This window comes from Podarcis vaucheri (genome assembly GCF_965113315.1).
Source record: "Podarcis vaucheri genome assembly, chromosome: 12".
Lineage (NCBI taxonomy): Eukaryota > Metazoa > Chordata > Lepidosauria > Squamata > Lacertidae > Podarcis > Podarcis vaucheri.
Genome location: NC_138750.1, coordinates 43881903 through 43897793, shown reverse-complemented (window position 1 = coordinate 43897793; position 15891 = coordinate 43881903). Strand labels below are relative to the sequence as shown.

The following is a 15891-nucleotide window of genomic DNA, read 5'->3' as shown; positions in this document are numbered from 1 at the left end:
CTTTACACTGGGCAATAAGCAGTTCAGCAAATGTGCCATGTATTAAAATGGCGGCATACATCTGAAAACTGTTCACTTAGCCTAAGGAGTGTGAACCTTTACTTACAATGTTTGGCTATAGAACTTCAAAACTCTAATAGTTTCCCAACAAGTGTAAAAAGTGGAAATTAAAGGTTTAAGTAAAATGTATTTAAAGTGACAACAGCCCATATACTTTGTGAAAGACCAGATGGTGTGCAGCCCTTCAGTGTACAAAAAAGCAACATTATAAAGGTATTTCAGTTTACTGTATATATTTACAGGAAATTGCACAGTAGCTCATCCTGCGAAATATCAGTACCCCACAGTATTTTAAGTCATTAGTGTTGTCTATTACAGGATCAATAGTCCAAGAGATCTTCAATTGTGTCTTACAAAATTCACCTGTACATGAGGAAGATGTTACAAAAAAGTGAATACTGTGAAAAAAATTTATTAGTCTATACAAGTTCTCTGAAACGAGCAATTCATTGGCTGTTTGTTACAGCAAATTCCAATGAAATAGCACATGCCTTACACATACACACCCAGAAGACAGAGCTTTTAAACATTATTTAAGCTTCAGAACCAACAGCCACAAGTTGAGCAGTCATCTGGTTCAGACCATTCAAATTACATATGAGCAACAGTTTTGAGTTACTGAAATTAAATTACACTGCTAACATTTAGAAACAAGCATTCAAAGCTTGGCAAAGTGATTCACAATGAGACTCCATTAAGCCTGTAACCTAAAGGAAAAAAATCTCCTGCAGGTCCATAGCACACTACATCATAAATGCCATGGTGCAAGAGTGCCACGCGCGCACACATTCAGGATTAAAAAAAAAATCCAATTAGACAATCGTAGTATTCACTGAAGTGAAAAAAATTAAAATCTCCTCTTTTCACCCAACCCCCGCCAAAAGTAATTTGCACCTCTTTCAAGATCACAGATTTTAACTGGGATTAGTTACAAGCTAGAAAAAGTGTTGCTTAAAGCTAAAAAGGGATTGTATATCCATGCTGTTAAACTGGTAAGAAAAGGCCTTTGCCAATAAAATTGTGCAAATTTTACATGTATCGACTTGTACCATTTGAGATTTGTGTGCCTCAAACAGTGCCATAGTTGAGTTAAAGACCCGAGTTAAACAGAATGAAGCCAACATGTGTTTGAAATATTTCCCCAAAGTAATTCCATGATAATTATGAAATCTGAGTGTCTTTGTTCCTGCAACAAGTTCTTATGCTACATATAAAAAGAACCTATACGTTTCAAATTAGGCATGCTAACCATAACACTTCTCAACTGGAAAAGCTGCAGAGCACATTTTCCTAGAAAAATGTTCACTGCCGTGATACACAAATATGTGCAAACCGCAAGGTCCCTAAAATAGCAGATGTAAGTTTATGTACAGAGGACACCACTATCCATTTAAATACACCAAAGAATAAGTCTTCCGGAGTTTATAACACAGAACAGTAGCCACCGCAGCCGCCTCGATAGCCCTCTTCATTGTTTGACAACTTTACACCTCTGTTTTGGCTCTCACTTTCCCACAGTCCTGGAGTCTGTATGATTTTCTCAACAAGCTCCTCAAAGGCACACTGTACACCATCACATGTTTTTGCACTTGCCTCTGCGGGGGGGAAAAAGAGATGAAATGTTAGACATGTGTCACTGTGTGTTGTCCCAACTTCCTCTTCCATGGGTGCACCATGGCTCTGTCATTTGCACACCAATGTAGGTGCAAAATTCTTGAAGACTTAGCTTAGAGAAACTGATAGTTTGGAAAAGGCTTTTGTATCACAGCAAGTAAAGAATATTCTTTGAGTTTTTCATCCCCAAGATTTGTGTTTCGTGAAGATTTCATCAAACGGTACACACAAACACACTGTGTCAAGCTGTAAGTGAACAAACATGGTCTCCGGCCTTCTCAGGGAGAGACAGATTGCTAACTGAAGTCATGTCAGAAGAATGGAGGGTGTCAGTGCCTGGAGGAGGCAACAGCAGCAATACCAGTTCTGCTGAAAAGCACACTGAAATTCCCACAGGAGCTACGGGCAGCATCTGGCACCTTCCTCTTTGAAACTGCATCCTCAGGGAAGAGGGATGCAGAAAGAGAAGCAGATTTATCTTTACCTCTCTTAGCAAAAAAGGGCTGTGCATGAAATGGGAGACTCTTGAAATCAAGCTAGAAGGTAATGTAAAGGTAAAAGGACCCCTGTTAAGTCCAGTCATGAACGACTCTGAGGTTGCGGCACTCATCTTGCTTTACTGGCAGAGAGAACTGGCATACAGCTTCCGGGTCATGTGGCCAGCATGACTAAGCCACTTCTGGCAAACCAGAGCAGTGCACAGAAACACCGTTTACCTTCCTGCTGGAGCGGTACCTATTTATCTACTTGCACTGGCGTGCTTTCGAAATGCTAGGTTGGCAGGAGCTGGGACCGAGCAATGGGAGCTCACCCCATCGTGGGGATTCGAACCGCTGACCTTCTGATCGGCAAGCCCTAGGCTCAGTGGTTTAGACCACAGTGCCACCTGTGTCCCGGCAGAAGGTAATGTAACAGTATTTAAATCAAGGCAACTGCGACCGTTTCACCACCTTTGCCCATTAATGGGACCCACAAGAGATTCCTCTGCATAATTCATTGAAATAAAAGGACAGCAACAGAGCCTGGTGGATAGTACTCATGGCACCCAAATAAGAACCAATGTGACATCAGCTGTACTGCTGTCATATTTCATGGCCTACATAAAGTAACAATACAGTGGCATATACTTTGCAAATTTAGTCCCACAACTTTACTTAGCTTACATTAATCTTGCTGTTGTAAAATACAGCTTGATCCTCCAAAACATGCACCACCACAACCCCAGCCATTGTATCTTGTCGTACAACAACTGCAGCTAAACAGAACACTCCACCACACTTTGCATTCCTTTTAAAGGACTTACCTATGAACAACATGGAATGTTTTCGGGCAAACTTGAGACCCTCATTTCTGTCAACTTCTCTGTTTTCCTACAACAAGCAGAACTGTCAGACACTTATAAAAATAAGCTTATGAATCACAGGGGGGAAATGTATTTCAGGGCTACTCACCTTATCGATTTTGTTTCCTACTAACATTTTAACTATATCATTTCTTGTGCAGTATGTTTCTAGTTCAGTTAGCCAGTTGTCTAGTTTAGCAAAAGTGTCTCTTCTTGTGACATCATAAACTGAAATCAAGAATTAATAGCAGTCAGTGATGCATGTATTTCAAGGTTAAGAACAAAACAAACATTTCACCTTCACATTTATAACCTTTTCTCTTGCCAAATTAGTTGCAGCACTGCAAAACTCACTCACCTACCCACCCACCCCACCCCACCACAGCACCGAGAAAGGGCTCTGGAGAATGCCTGATCTGCAGGTGGGACCAATCCTCCACCTATCCCATGCCACCTCAGGGAAGGGGCTTGCCTAATGAGATGGCCAGCCTTGAATTTAGTTATGACAACAAAGTTTAGAAACTAGACAGAGCCATACCACCAGTAAATGACTTATTGAACTGTGGCTCTTCCCTTATTATTACCTATGAGTCCTCTTCTGCAAGGCGCCTATGCAGTTATTCAAACTTTTTTTTATTGTCTAGTCTTCTTAATGATTATTATCTATTGTTTTATAGTATTTTATTGTATATGTTGTTGTACAACGCCTTGGCATTTTACATGAATTTGTTGTATACAAATATTTTTATTAATAACAATAAACAATGGAACCAGAAGTCCATTTTGCAAGGTTGAGACTCCTCTGAATTGCCAGCCGTTGACTGATCAAAGCTAAGTAGCTGCTGACAACTAGACATCTGCTTAATCTCTTATAAGGGACTCAGCCCAGGTGATGTATTTAGACAAAGAAGTCTGACTGGATGGCTCCGGCCTCCAATCCAGGTAGTTATCTCACTGAGAACCTAACTGCATTATTCCTCATTGAAAAGCCAACACAATTGCAATATTGTTTACAAAAGGTTTCAGTAGCTGTAAGTTCATGAACCTTTGGTACATCAGGGACGCACAAAAGCTCTCTCTGTGATTTGAGGTATATTGGCAAAAAAATTACTTCCTTCCCCTCTAAATTATGTTGATTGAGGGGAGTGGATTTTGTGTGGATGGGGTGCAAGCTCCATTCAGTTCTGGTACTCAACACAACTTCATGGGCTCAGAATTGTTTAATTATAGACATGTCTTCTTTTGAATCTGGCTCCAGTTGGTGGATCTCAGGGTACTATTAAAACACAATGCTTGAAGTCTGCTCACCCCTGGGGTAGATAATGAAGCGAAGATGGAGGAACCAATTAAAATGTACTACTACAGCAAGTTGGAGATGGTTCCCAAGCAAGCACCTCAAGGATTACCCGGAGGTAATTTCATTTTCTATGAAGGAGCTAACTCTGGCCAGAAATGCACTGTAGCTTCCCTTTCTTCCCTCTCTTATTAAGTGAAGCAGATGCCTGTGTCATCAGATTGAGCAGATAGCAGTTGGAGGATGTGTAACCCTGAGCCTGTCAGTCGTGTGCCTGCTCAAAATTCCTTCCACACTTGCTTTACATATGAGCACAAACAGGGAGAAATTCCAGAGCCTGTATCTTGTCCCTTGGGAGAAAAGCAGCTGGGGAGGGGAACTGGAGCACAGTGGCTGGAGAAAAAACAGCACCCTGCACTCAATCTGGAAAAAACCACCTGCAGCTTCTTCACCCAGTAAAATAAAGCCTGCAGACAGGGAAGGAAGAGAAACAGCAAGAGCTACCTACAGAACTCCACCCTCCAGCAATTCCCACAGTTCTTATTTCTAATTTGCCACCCATTTGCCTGTGTAATGGTAAAATTACAGTGAGGCCAAGAGTTTCAGTATCATGCCCTATACCAGAAAATGTACAGATAAGCAGTAACCAGCTGCATGCTTACCTAATATAACACCCTGTGCTCCTCTGTAATAGCTGGGTGTTAACGTTCTGAACCGTTCCTGACCTGCAGTGTCCTAAAAAATTCAGACAATTTTGAGAACTGATTTGACATCATTAAACAGATTTTTCCTGCAAATCCCACAACAGGTAGCATGCATCCTGATATTTTGTATTTTCACCTAGAAAGAACTTTCTGATTTGCATCTTCAAGACTGCAAACCTTTTCATGCCAAAGCTTAACAGGATACACTTCCTGGATTCTACAAAGGTATCATGTGCAGAGTACAGCAGGTCTTTACTATGTTAAAGCCTATGGCAATAGACATACAATTCTATTTCATAGAATCATAGAATCATAGAGTTGGAAGAGACCACAAGGGCCATCGAGTCCAACCCCCTGCCAAGCACAAACAAACAAATTACAAACAAATTACAAACAAATATGCACAAAGCTCCTCCTTCTATGTGCTATAGACCTTATCTAGCCATTTCTTCTTCTATAGCAGGGTTTCTCAAGGTGGTCAATATTGATCCTCCTGAGGGCAGTAGAACTGTGCAGAGGGCAAATAAATACTAAAGGATTGAAAGGGGGTTTAAAAGGGCCTGAGGTAGAAAAGAATTTTATGAGGCACAGTACCAAAAAATTTTTTAATAGGAACTATGAGCCTCAGGAACAAAGGGCAAGAGCATGTACACTGTGCACTTCCCTTGCCAATAAGGAACCTCTGTTGCTGGTATTTCCAACATCATGCATGGCTAAAGCTGGATTCAGCCATGTTTGTGCTCTTCTGAACAAATAAACAGGCTGAATGTCAAACAATGTTGTGACTTAAGACTCAAATCTACAAACTTTCAGCCCAATATTCAAACGCCCAATCATCTCATTAGAGAAGATAAAAATAGTATTGTTTCACTACTTTTAACTTCCTTATTTTACTTCTAAGAGTCACAATGATTGAAATGATTAATAAATAACTGATTAATAAATGTTGATTATGTACTGATAATTATTTTATTGCATATACATTTCTTAGAATTTGAGTTGGCTTGAGATGTACCTTGGTCCTGCAGCTGTTAAGTAGGTTTGAACTTCCCATGCATCAGCTAATTGACGGGGAGTTCAAAGCCGCTTGATTTGTGCATGTGAGCTAGTTCCCCCCATGGCAGGGCTGATTGGTCTGTTTTCAACATTGTGATATATCACCAGGAAAACATTGTGATATCCCGATATACCACAATGTCTGAAATAAGGGTGTAACTATTAGGAGGTGATGGGGCAATTGTCTTGGCAACTGCAACTACTAAGGCTTCTAAAACTGATACATTTTCACTTACCTTTAGCATATTGTTACAACTCTTATTTTATAGTACAGAGCAACAGGGGTAGCAGGAATCATGAGAGAAGCGATGACTGGCTTCATGGTTTTCCCCACATCACAATTTTTTACATAGCACATGGACACATTGTGATTTGCCATGTCAAATATTATGAAACCGTTACTACAATGTGCACTTTAAACCTATTTTGTACGATGTATCACTAAATCGCCCAGCCCTACCCTGTGGGGAACTTAGTTGCTGAAGGACCTGAACCCTGCAGAGGTTTTCAATATGCAGATTCACTTTCATCACAGCAATGTTTTACAGTGGTACCTCGCAAGACGAATGCCTCGCAAGACAAAAAACTCGCTAGACGAAAGGTTTTTTTGTTTTCGATTTGCATCGCAAGACGAATTCCCCTATGGGTTTGCTTCGCAAGACGAAAACTTTTCGCGACTTTGTTAAACCGTTAAAACCGTGCTTCGCAAGACGAAAAATTCGCTAGACGGCAAAACTCGCGGAACGAATTAATTTCGTCTTGCGAGGCACCACTGTATTGAACTATAGCCTACTGACCAGTTGCTCAGCACAAAAGGTACACTGTTGCTTGCCAGGACTGGCTTTGATAACACTGAAAACAGTCTTCAGGTATCAATATTGTTTTGCTGTAAGCCACATTGGCAATGGCCCAATGTGGAAAAGCAACATATGAGTAACATCAATTAATCAGTCAATCAATCCATACATCATTCAATAATGCAAGGTTCACATGCGTTATTAGGACTTACCCAGATTGCTAGTTTAGCCTTGTTTCCATCAACAGATATTGTTTTCACTTTGAAGTCAACACCTACAAGAGAAGAATACTTAATGCTCTCTCCAGAAAAGGACAGAAGTTAAAACAGAAAACATACCAGATATTGTGGGCTACAACTCTCATCAGCCCCAGCCAGCATGGCTAATATTCAGGGATGATAGGAATCATACTAATTCTGGCTCTTTCTGAATCATTATTCTATCTGCACCTAATATTCTAGCACAATAATTTGGATAGACAAATATTCGGTGTGTTTATGACTTGTTATGCTTTCAGATTGCAAGATTGCAACATGTGGCAAGATATAGGTGAAAAAAGCAGAGAGTTTGCTCAAAAGCAAACCAACACAAAGAACATTAAATGTTGAAGGCAAACTACTGCAGAGAACCAAGCGACCCATTTTACACAAGGTCATAACTTCTATATAAACATCAATTTCACACAGGAAAACTGAATCTCGCTTATAATTTGCCACATGCAACAGTCAAGAAAGCAAGTGTACATTTTCATGAACCCTACATCATATAAAACTGGTTCCAATACTAAAGTAACCTTTGTGTAACAAATGCTGTAATTAGCTGCCCAGAAAATTTATCTATGGTGACTTCCATAATAAACTACCCATCTCTGCATTGTTTGGCTGGCAGAAGTCATTCACAAAACAGAGGCAGCAAAAGAATGATAAATATACCTCTGTTCATTTTGCTATTTGTTTTGAGATAGAAATGTAAGAGGGCCCATAATGTCATCACACAACTCAAGGAAGGGACAATCCACTTCAGCAGCATCTAATAATGATAATTGTGGTGGCGGTAGTGGTGGTAATAATTTTATTATTTGTACTCCGCCCATCTGACTGGTTTGCCCCAGCCACTCTGGAAGGCTTCCAATAGATAAAAATAAAATAAAACCACAAACATTAAAAACTTCCTTGTCTTCAGCTGTCTTCTAAAAGTTGTATAGTTATTTATCTCCTTGACATCTGATGGGAGGGTGCTCTACAGGGCAAGTGCCACTACTGAGAAGGCCCTCTGTCTGGTTCCCTGTAACCTCACTTCTCACAATGAGGGAACTGCCAGAAGGCCTTCGGGGCTGGATCTCAGTGTCTGGGCTGAACAATGGGGATGGAGATGCTATTTCAGGTATATAGGGCCAAGGCCATTTAGGGCTTTAAAGGTCAGAACCAACACTTTGAACTGTGCTCTGCGAGTCAATGTAGATCCTTTAGGACCAGTGTTATATGATTATATTGTCTTGCAGTCAAGACAAACATCCAGAATGAATGAGGAAGGTTTGTGCCTGCTCTGCAACCAAATTTATGTACTCAAGAGCTCTTTTTCACAAAGAGGTTCACTTCTGGAGTAAAAAAGTCCCCGGTAGACAAATGTAAGCTCTCTACTTGTTTACATGTGATTTTCATTAAATTTGAATCTGCTATTTCTCATCAAAATCTTATGTGGCAGCTGTGGCAACTCCTGCTGATCATGACAAATTCCACCAGCGTCATATTTCTCCCTTACAGAATCCTCTCCAACAGCCCCGCCTTGTAAATTTCAAATGCTATAGTTCCATGCTTTTATCCTTTGATCTATTTGACCTCATCACTGCTGAACTATGCAGGCCTCACAATTCAAAGCTATTAACATCTTCTCCCAAACAAACCAAAATGCTAAATATAGCCATGATCTTTGTACAGTCTTAGCAACATACGCAGAATACATGAACAGAAAAAAGAGACCATTACATTGTTTCTGTAGAAATGCCCACTTTAAAATGCTAAATGCTTGAAAGACAGTATCAATTTTGACAAGGAGAAGGATTAGGAAGTTCAACTCCTCCTGAAAAGTTTTTAAGACAAGTTGCAGATAGCAAAGCATGTGCTTTTACTATTTGTGGGCTTCCAAACTAAGTAGTGTCTCCGCTTGACATATTTCAAATTCCTACCATCACTCACTTGTACAGGGCTTATGTCAAAATCAGACTTAACTATGAAGTGTTTCACAGGTTCAGCCAATTTATAATATTTGATATCAATATAGTTGATCCTTGCAGTTTTCAAAATACTAGCAGAGATTTTGTTCTGCATATGCAGAATCTGACTTGTCAGAATCTAACCTGTCAACAAATTCAGACATAGCTGCAATGCTGACAAAAAGGTGAGTAAACTACACTGTCAGCTTCCTTATGTTTCCCTTTTACAATGGGGGAATGGTGGGGGTGAGAGGTGTCTAAACTTCCAATTTAAGCAAATTTCTTACAGCAAATCTCGCCTGATTTTTGTGCCAGTGCTGCGGCTTTTCCTTATTAGGGATCAACTTTCTCCATTGCAGTGTCTCCACTTTTAACAGCATTACTATCAAATAGTCTGAATTTGTTCTAAATAACAGAGGCATCACAAACTTACCAATTGTTGCTGCAAGTTCTGGATCAAATGTATCATCGGTAAACCGTAACAGAAGGCTGCACAGAGGAGAAGGGCATTTGATGGAAAAGGAGGAGAAAATGAGCATTGCAATAATTATATTTCAGAGATATAACTATCCAACCAGAGACATTTGTAACAGATCTCAGATTTGCGTTGCCAAGTAACATGATTGTAACAGAACATTTACCCTCTTCCCTACCAGATTTCAATTTTTTAGGACAGTCAATTCTCCCTCCTCCAGAAAATAAGCTTATCCTCTTTCAACATCAATTAACTCTTGTGCAAGCAAACTTGCAGCTCTATTGAGAAAGATTGGCCAAGACAATGCCACAGAGTTCCATTCTATACTTCTTGAACTCACTAGGGTATGTTAGGGCTGCCATATTCCAAAAAGGAAATTTGCCAAAATCTACACTGCTGATACTGCACAGCAGTAGAAGAATGTTAAAATGTTGAGATAGCAACATCAGGAGATACCCATTGGACTTGTGAATGTGCTATGTAATACTGAGTGGTTAGAAGTTAGCTGCAAAGAAAGGCTCTGTTTGAAAACTGGACGACGATTCCACCTAAACATTAGGAAGAACTTCCTGACAGTAAGAGCTGTTCGACAGTGGAATTTGCTGCCAAGGAGTGTGGTGGAGTCTCCTTCTTTGGAGGTCTTTAAGCAGAGGCTTGACAACCATATGCCAGGAGTGCTCTGATGGTGTTTCCTGCTTGGCAGGGGGTTGGACTCAATGGCCCTTGTGGTCTATTCCAACTCTATGATTCTATGACAAATCACTCTTCTAGGGCTAGGGAACCTCTGGATTTCAAGTTGTTGTTGAACTGCAACTCCCATCATCCCTAATCATGGTGGCTGGAGGACCAAAGGTTCACCATGTGGTCACGGTTCTGCTGTAAGGATTACTATATTGTATGTGTTTACACACACAGCACAGCACACAAAATATGCTAAATAAGTGACAAGCAGTGTTAGAAACAATGAAAGCTAGGTGCTAAATGGCACCTTAAACCTATGTTATGGGTGCAACAACAGAATATCTAGGCACACTTTTTTAATAGCAATACAAACCTGAAAATGAATGAATTGCAGTTTAAGTATGTTCATTTTTCATATGGTCTAGTCCTTCCCCTGTCCACCCCCCTAATATTCTTAAGAGGATCTCTTCTCCAGTATTTAGAAAGTAGCTGGAAGTGGGAAGGCAGAAAAGGGTCCTCCTTTCCTTCCACTTTGCAGTTTTAATCTGAAATCTTCGGCGCAGTACTGCACCCAGAGCTCAGAAACTGCTGCAACCAATGAAATTCCCTGTCACAAGATGCACCTAGAACAATAGGAGTCTTGAACACTGGTGACAAGGTTACACCTACAAGTCTGCTAAAGTCTATCCCACCTACTGAAATTCTACTTAAACATGAAACTCTTTTACACTGCTGATGGAAATGTCCAGGGTCCAACAGTAACAGAATTCAGGTCTCTGGAAGATACCACTCTTTCTAAATAACTAGAATATCCAGTTCTCTCACCAAGAAGAGTTCACTCAAAAGCATGTATATGACACTGGACTGTGCGCATAAAAATGCACCACTCTTCCCTCTCCTCCTCCCCTGCCAGTCCTTCATCTGCAGTCCTACTGGAAACCAAAGGTCTGTGAAAGCATCTCAACTGTATAGCTAACACAGCATCAAACTACTTTCCAAAGTGCAAGAATTCCAGAGGCTTAATTGTTAGTTTGGAACCAAAAAACAAGTTGATAGCTCTCCTTACAGCGGATTACAGGTAAGCGGCCTGCTGCAATAAAGTGAAGCTTTCTGAGGTCACAGACTTGGAGATGACCTAATCCAGAAGAAATCTAAAGTCTTGGCTGCCAGCACTGAGTCCTTGCAACATCTTACAGAGTCATGTACAAGGGGGTGGGGCACTGACTCTGCACTTTATACACACATCCTCCACAAAATTGTTAGCCTCTTCAATTTTGTAAATTCAAAATAGCAGACTTGGTTACTAAATATACTGGTGTAACATATACAAGAACACTGGCTTCAAATAACATGAAGCATTATTGAGGGTGCTGCCATGGAGTCAAACACCACACCGATGGGTAGGAACAAATGTCTGCCATTTATACAGACATGATATATGTGAAAAAGTTATGTAAGTGGTTTTAAGGTCGTGAATTAGTCTTTCAATATAGGCTGTTTCTTCTGCATACTTTCCTTTGTATCCTAAAGGATGCCCAAATAGTTTAAGAGTTCACATGATGAATAAATTGATTATCAATTTATGACACAGACACAGCACAATGGGCTGTACTTCACAACCCAGCAATAGTAGGACAGGGATTATGTGGAATCTAGCTAGTAATTGTAAGACACTGTAGACAAGGCAAAGGTTATTGTGATTGAGAAATGAGAAGGAGCCCAGATATGAACAGAAGCTCAGCAAGACACAGATAGACAAAAGAGGCCCTTTAGAACAAGGGGCTAGAATATTTATTTATGACAGCAAACACCACTAGGGAGGGAAGGCAGATCCTTAAACGACTTCATATCTAGGTACTTGGAGTATCTTTCTAAAAGTGGGACTCACGAGGAGTGCCTGCTTGACAGCCTTTAGTCTGTTCTCCACAAACATCTGCTGTCCCAATTTCAGTTGCTGAGCATTATGTGGAAACATGGGAAGGGCCCTATGCTCCATGGTGAAACGCCTTTTCACCTTCCAACAGGCCTGCCTGGCACCAACTCTAAACTGATTCCAGAACCAGGTCAAGTCCTGGTTATATTCCCTCAGGCATTTGTTGCCTAACACTGCAGTTTGTTTATTTTAAGAGTGGCATCTACTTATCGTTTTTTGTGCCATTTTGAGTTACTGTTTTATAAACGAGCTACATTTCACAGCAAGGCCAAACAGCACCGGATAGGGCTATAAACATTTTAACGAGAGAGGGAAAAGACCATTTGAATCCCGATTTCTCCAATACAGTGGTACCTCAGGTTAAGTACTTAATTCGTTCCAGAGGTCCGTTCTTAACCTGAAACTGTTCTTAACCTGAAGCACCACTTTAGCTAATGGGGCCTCCTGCTGCTACCGCGCCGCCGGAGCCCGATTTCTGTTCTCATCCTGAAGCAAAGTTCTTAACCCAAGGTACTATTTCAGGGTTAGCGGAGTCTGTAACCTGAAGTGTATGTAACCCGAGGTACCACTGTTTAAGCCCAGGTTTCCAACTCTTACTTCGGCGTGTGATCCTACGCGTTGGCTCCTCACCTAGCAAGTCTGACAGTGCCCTACTCTCCCCAGACACGTCGCAAAGGCAAAGTTCAGAGAAGGGGCGAAGAAACCTTCGCGTGGTTGCCCGAGAACCAGATGCAATGGCTGCGAGGTAAGGGGCTGAGCCCCGGGATGATGTTTGCAGAACCAAAAGGCTCCAATAATCAAGCAACAGGCCGGCGTGGGGAGGAAACCGAGCCTCTGTGCATATGCAGAAGGCGTCGCCCTGATCTGCGGAGACAACAAGCCAGAGGGGGAGCTTTGGCCGCCGAAGCCAAGGGAGGGGGCGCCCCCAGGGACGAATGTCCCAAGTCAGGGGGCGTGGCGTCCAGTCCAGCTGCAGCCCCGCCACCCGCCCCTCCCTCCTCCTCAGGAGTAAAGGCCTGAATCCGGCCAAGGCTTCCTCGGGAGTAAACCCCATCCAATCCATAGGCAACAGGCCCTAATAAGCAAGGGGGGCAGTTGCAGTGGGAGGGGGGTATTGGCCCCCTGCCCCTCTCTGGTGACAAGGGGGGCGGAAGCGCCCTCAGGCCTGAGGGGGGCTGCTGGTGGGGCGGGGAGGAAAGGCGAGGCCGCAGGCGAGGCCTAGCGGGCTGGAGCCTCACCTAGACTTGCCGACGCCGCTCTCTCCGATTATGAGGATCTTCAGCGTGGTCAAAATATCCTCGTCCATCCCGACAACCGGAGGCCTCTGGCCCGACCGACCCAGCTCCTCTGTCCCTGCTACGCAGACTGCCACGTCTTCTGCGCATGCGCCCACCCCACCCCCTCCGACTCGCCCTTATCCGCCTTCCCCAGGCGCCGCCTTTGTGCGCTTGCGCGCGGAAGGGGCCCTTCCGCATCCCAGCTCTTGGCTCCGCCCCTCCGCAGGTGGTGGTGTGGTGCGTCGCGCGAGGCTCCTGGGGCGCAGGCGCGGCGCCCGGGCTGTTCCCTCGCTGGTGAGTTTCGGAATAAGCCTTCAAAGCGCAGCGGCAGATGGAAGGAGGCGTCCCGAGAAGAGCTAGCTGGGAGCTCGGGAAGGAAGCTGCATGGCGCCGAGCCTGACTTGGCCCAGGCTCCCCAGAGATTCAGAAAACAAGAGCCTTTCTTCCCTGGCAGCACCTGAAGGCGACACGGCTTGCAAAGCGCCAGGTCCGCATTTCAGAGGCTGCGCTGCGTGTTGTCATGATGAGTCACGGAGCCACCGAGGCAGTTGTTGTTGTTTAGTCGTGTCCGACTCTTCGTGACCCCATGGACCAGAGCACGCCAGGCCCTCCTGTCTTCCACTGCCTCCCGCAGTTTGGTCAAACTCATGCTGGTAGCTTCGAGAACACTGTCCAACCACCTCGTCCTCTGCCGTCCCCTTCTCCATCTTTCCCAACATCAGGGTCTTTTCCAGGGAGTCTTCTCTTCTCATGAGGTGGCCAAAGTATTGGAGCCTCGGCTTCAGGATCTGTCCTTCCAGTGAGCACTCAGGGCTGATTTCCTTAAGAATGGAGAGGTTTCATCTTCTTGCAGTCCATGGGACTCTCAAGAGTCTCCTCCAGCACCATAATTCAAAAGCATCAATTCTTCGACAATCAGCCTTCTTTATGGTCCAGCTCTCACCTCCATACATCACTACTGGGAAAACCATAGCTTTAACTATACAGTAACAGCATACAAGTACAGTACAGTATATGGCTGACATCAGTTATTCAGAAACGCTTATTTTTTAAATGCATTTTCTTTGGTTGGCCTTGCCTCTCTTCTGGGGTTCACTTCCCCTTTTTGAATGCTTAGAGAAGGTGGGCACACATTTTGCAATCATTTGGCATCCAAATTGTCCATGTGGCCTTAAAGGCAGGGCGGGAGATTCTGTGGCTCTTGGGATGTTGTTGGACTGGCAACTCCCATCAGCCTTGATCAATTGTCGGCGATTATGGGAATTATAGTCCAGCGGCATCTTAAGTGTCGCAGATTAATCACTCCTGCATTAAGGAAAATAACTACAGTAATTGAAGCTTTTGTGCTGTGATGAGTGTTGGGGAGTCCAAAACAGGGAGAGCAGTCTGATGTCAAGGCTGCAGTGCGACTGGTTGCTAGTTGAAGGGGACAGAGGGAACTGGCATGCAGACTGTGTATATTTCCATAGGCAGCAATCAAAGAGGCCAGATAAGTAGCGTGGTCTGTGGTCCGAGACAAGGAAAAGATCAGATTCTAAGGCAGGGGTCAGCAGAGTTTTTCAGCAGGGGGCCAGTCCACTGTCCCTCAGATCTTGTGGGGGGCCGGACTATATTGGGGGGGGGGGAGAACAAATTCCTATGCCCCACAAATAACCCAGAGATGCATTTTAAATAAAAGGACACATTCTACTCATGTAAAAACACCCTGATTCCAGGACCGTCCATGGGCTGGATTTAGAAGGCGATTGGACCGGATCCGGCCCCCAGGTTCTTAGTTTGCCTACCATGTTCTAAGGGCAGCAGCTGCAAGTCCAAGGCAAGCAGGCATACAATGAAAGGACAGCAATTGCTCTGTCCAATAAGTTGCTCAAAGTGGGGGACCAAACAGTCATACAAGCATAACTGGGGCCCTCTTGGCTTCCCAGATCACCTGGCCTGTGTATTAACAAGACTTTTCTCTCTGGTTGTCTGGGTTAATTAAGCAACCTTGCTTTCAAGAAGCCATGATCTCGCAATGCAGGTTTTGACCTTAAATTATTAAAGTAAAATATATGTCTTACAGGAGCGGTTGCATTCAAACTTTGTTTCTGGGTATTTTTCAAATGATAATCCATGATAATCAAAATATAATATTCCTGTGAATATGAATGGAAGAAGCTATTGTTTGGGGAAAAAATTGTGGAGCTGATTCAGTAGCAAAATGTACCAAAACTTTAAAAGACCTTGCATTATGTAATGCCATTTCCTGTTGGCATTATTTGTGTGGAATGTCAGTTCTTCATAATGGGCAGTATCTGGCCAAATGAATGGTATCATCTTCCTGTTGATGTAGTAAAGGAAGAAAATCATGTTTAACATGTTTTGTAGCAACGTCTAAGACTATGTAAGCTAGAAACCAGAATTCTTCAATGTTAACAATAATATTTAAATAAACTTTATCTCCTTT

General features: G+C 42.9%; 1 protein-coding gene across 1 annotated transcript; it reads right to left on the bottom strand.

Moving 5' to 3' along the window:
• Window positions 1-265: 265 nt before the first annotated feature.
• RAB18 (RAB18, member RAS oncogene family) lies at window positions 266-13566 on the bottom strand. Its single transcript, XM_082193865.1, has 7 exons — window positions 13407-13566; window positions 9513-9568; window positions 7080-7141; window positions 4973-5045; window positions 3126-3244; window positions 2978-3044; window positions 266-1655 (listed from the first exon to the last, which is right to left on the bottom strand). Exons 1-7 carry the CDS (start codon window positions 13472-13474, stop codon window positions 1483-1485), a joined length of 618 nt encoding a protein of 205 aa, XP_082049991.1. The 5' UTR covers window positions 13475-13566; the 3' UTR covers window positions 266-1482.
• Window positions 13567-15891: the final 2325 nt, after the last annotated feature.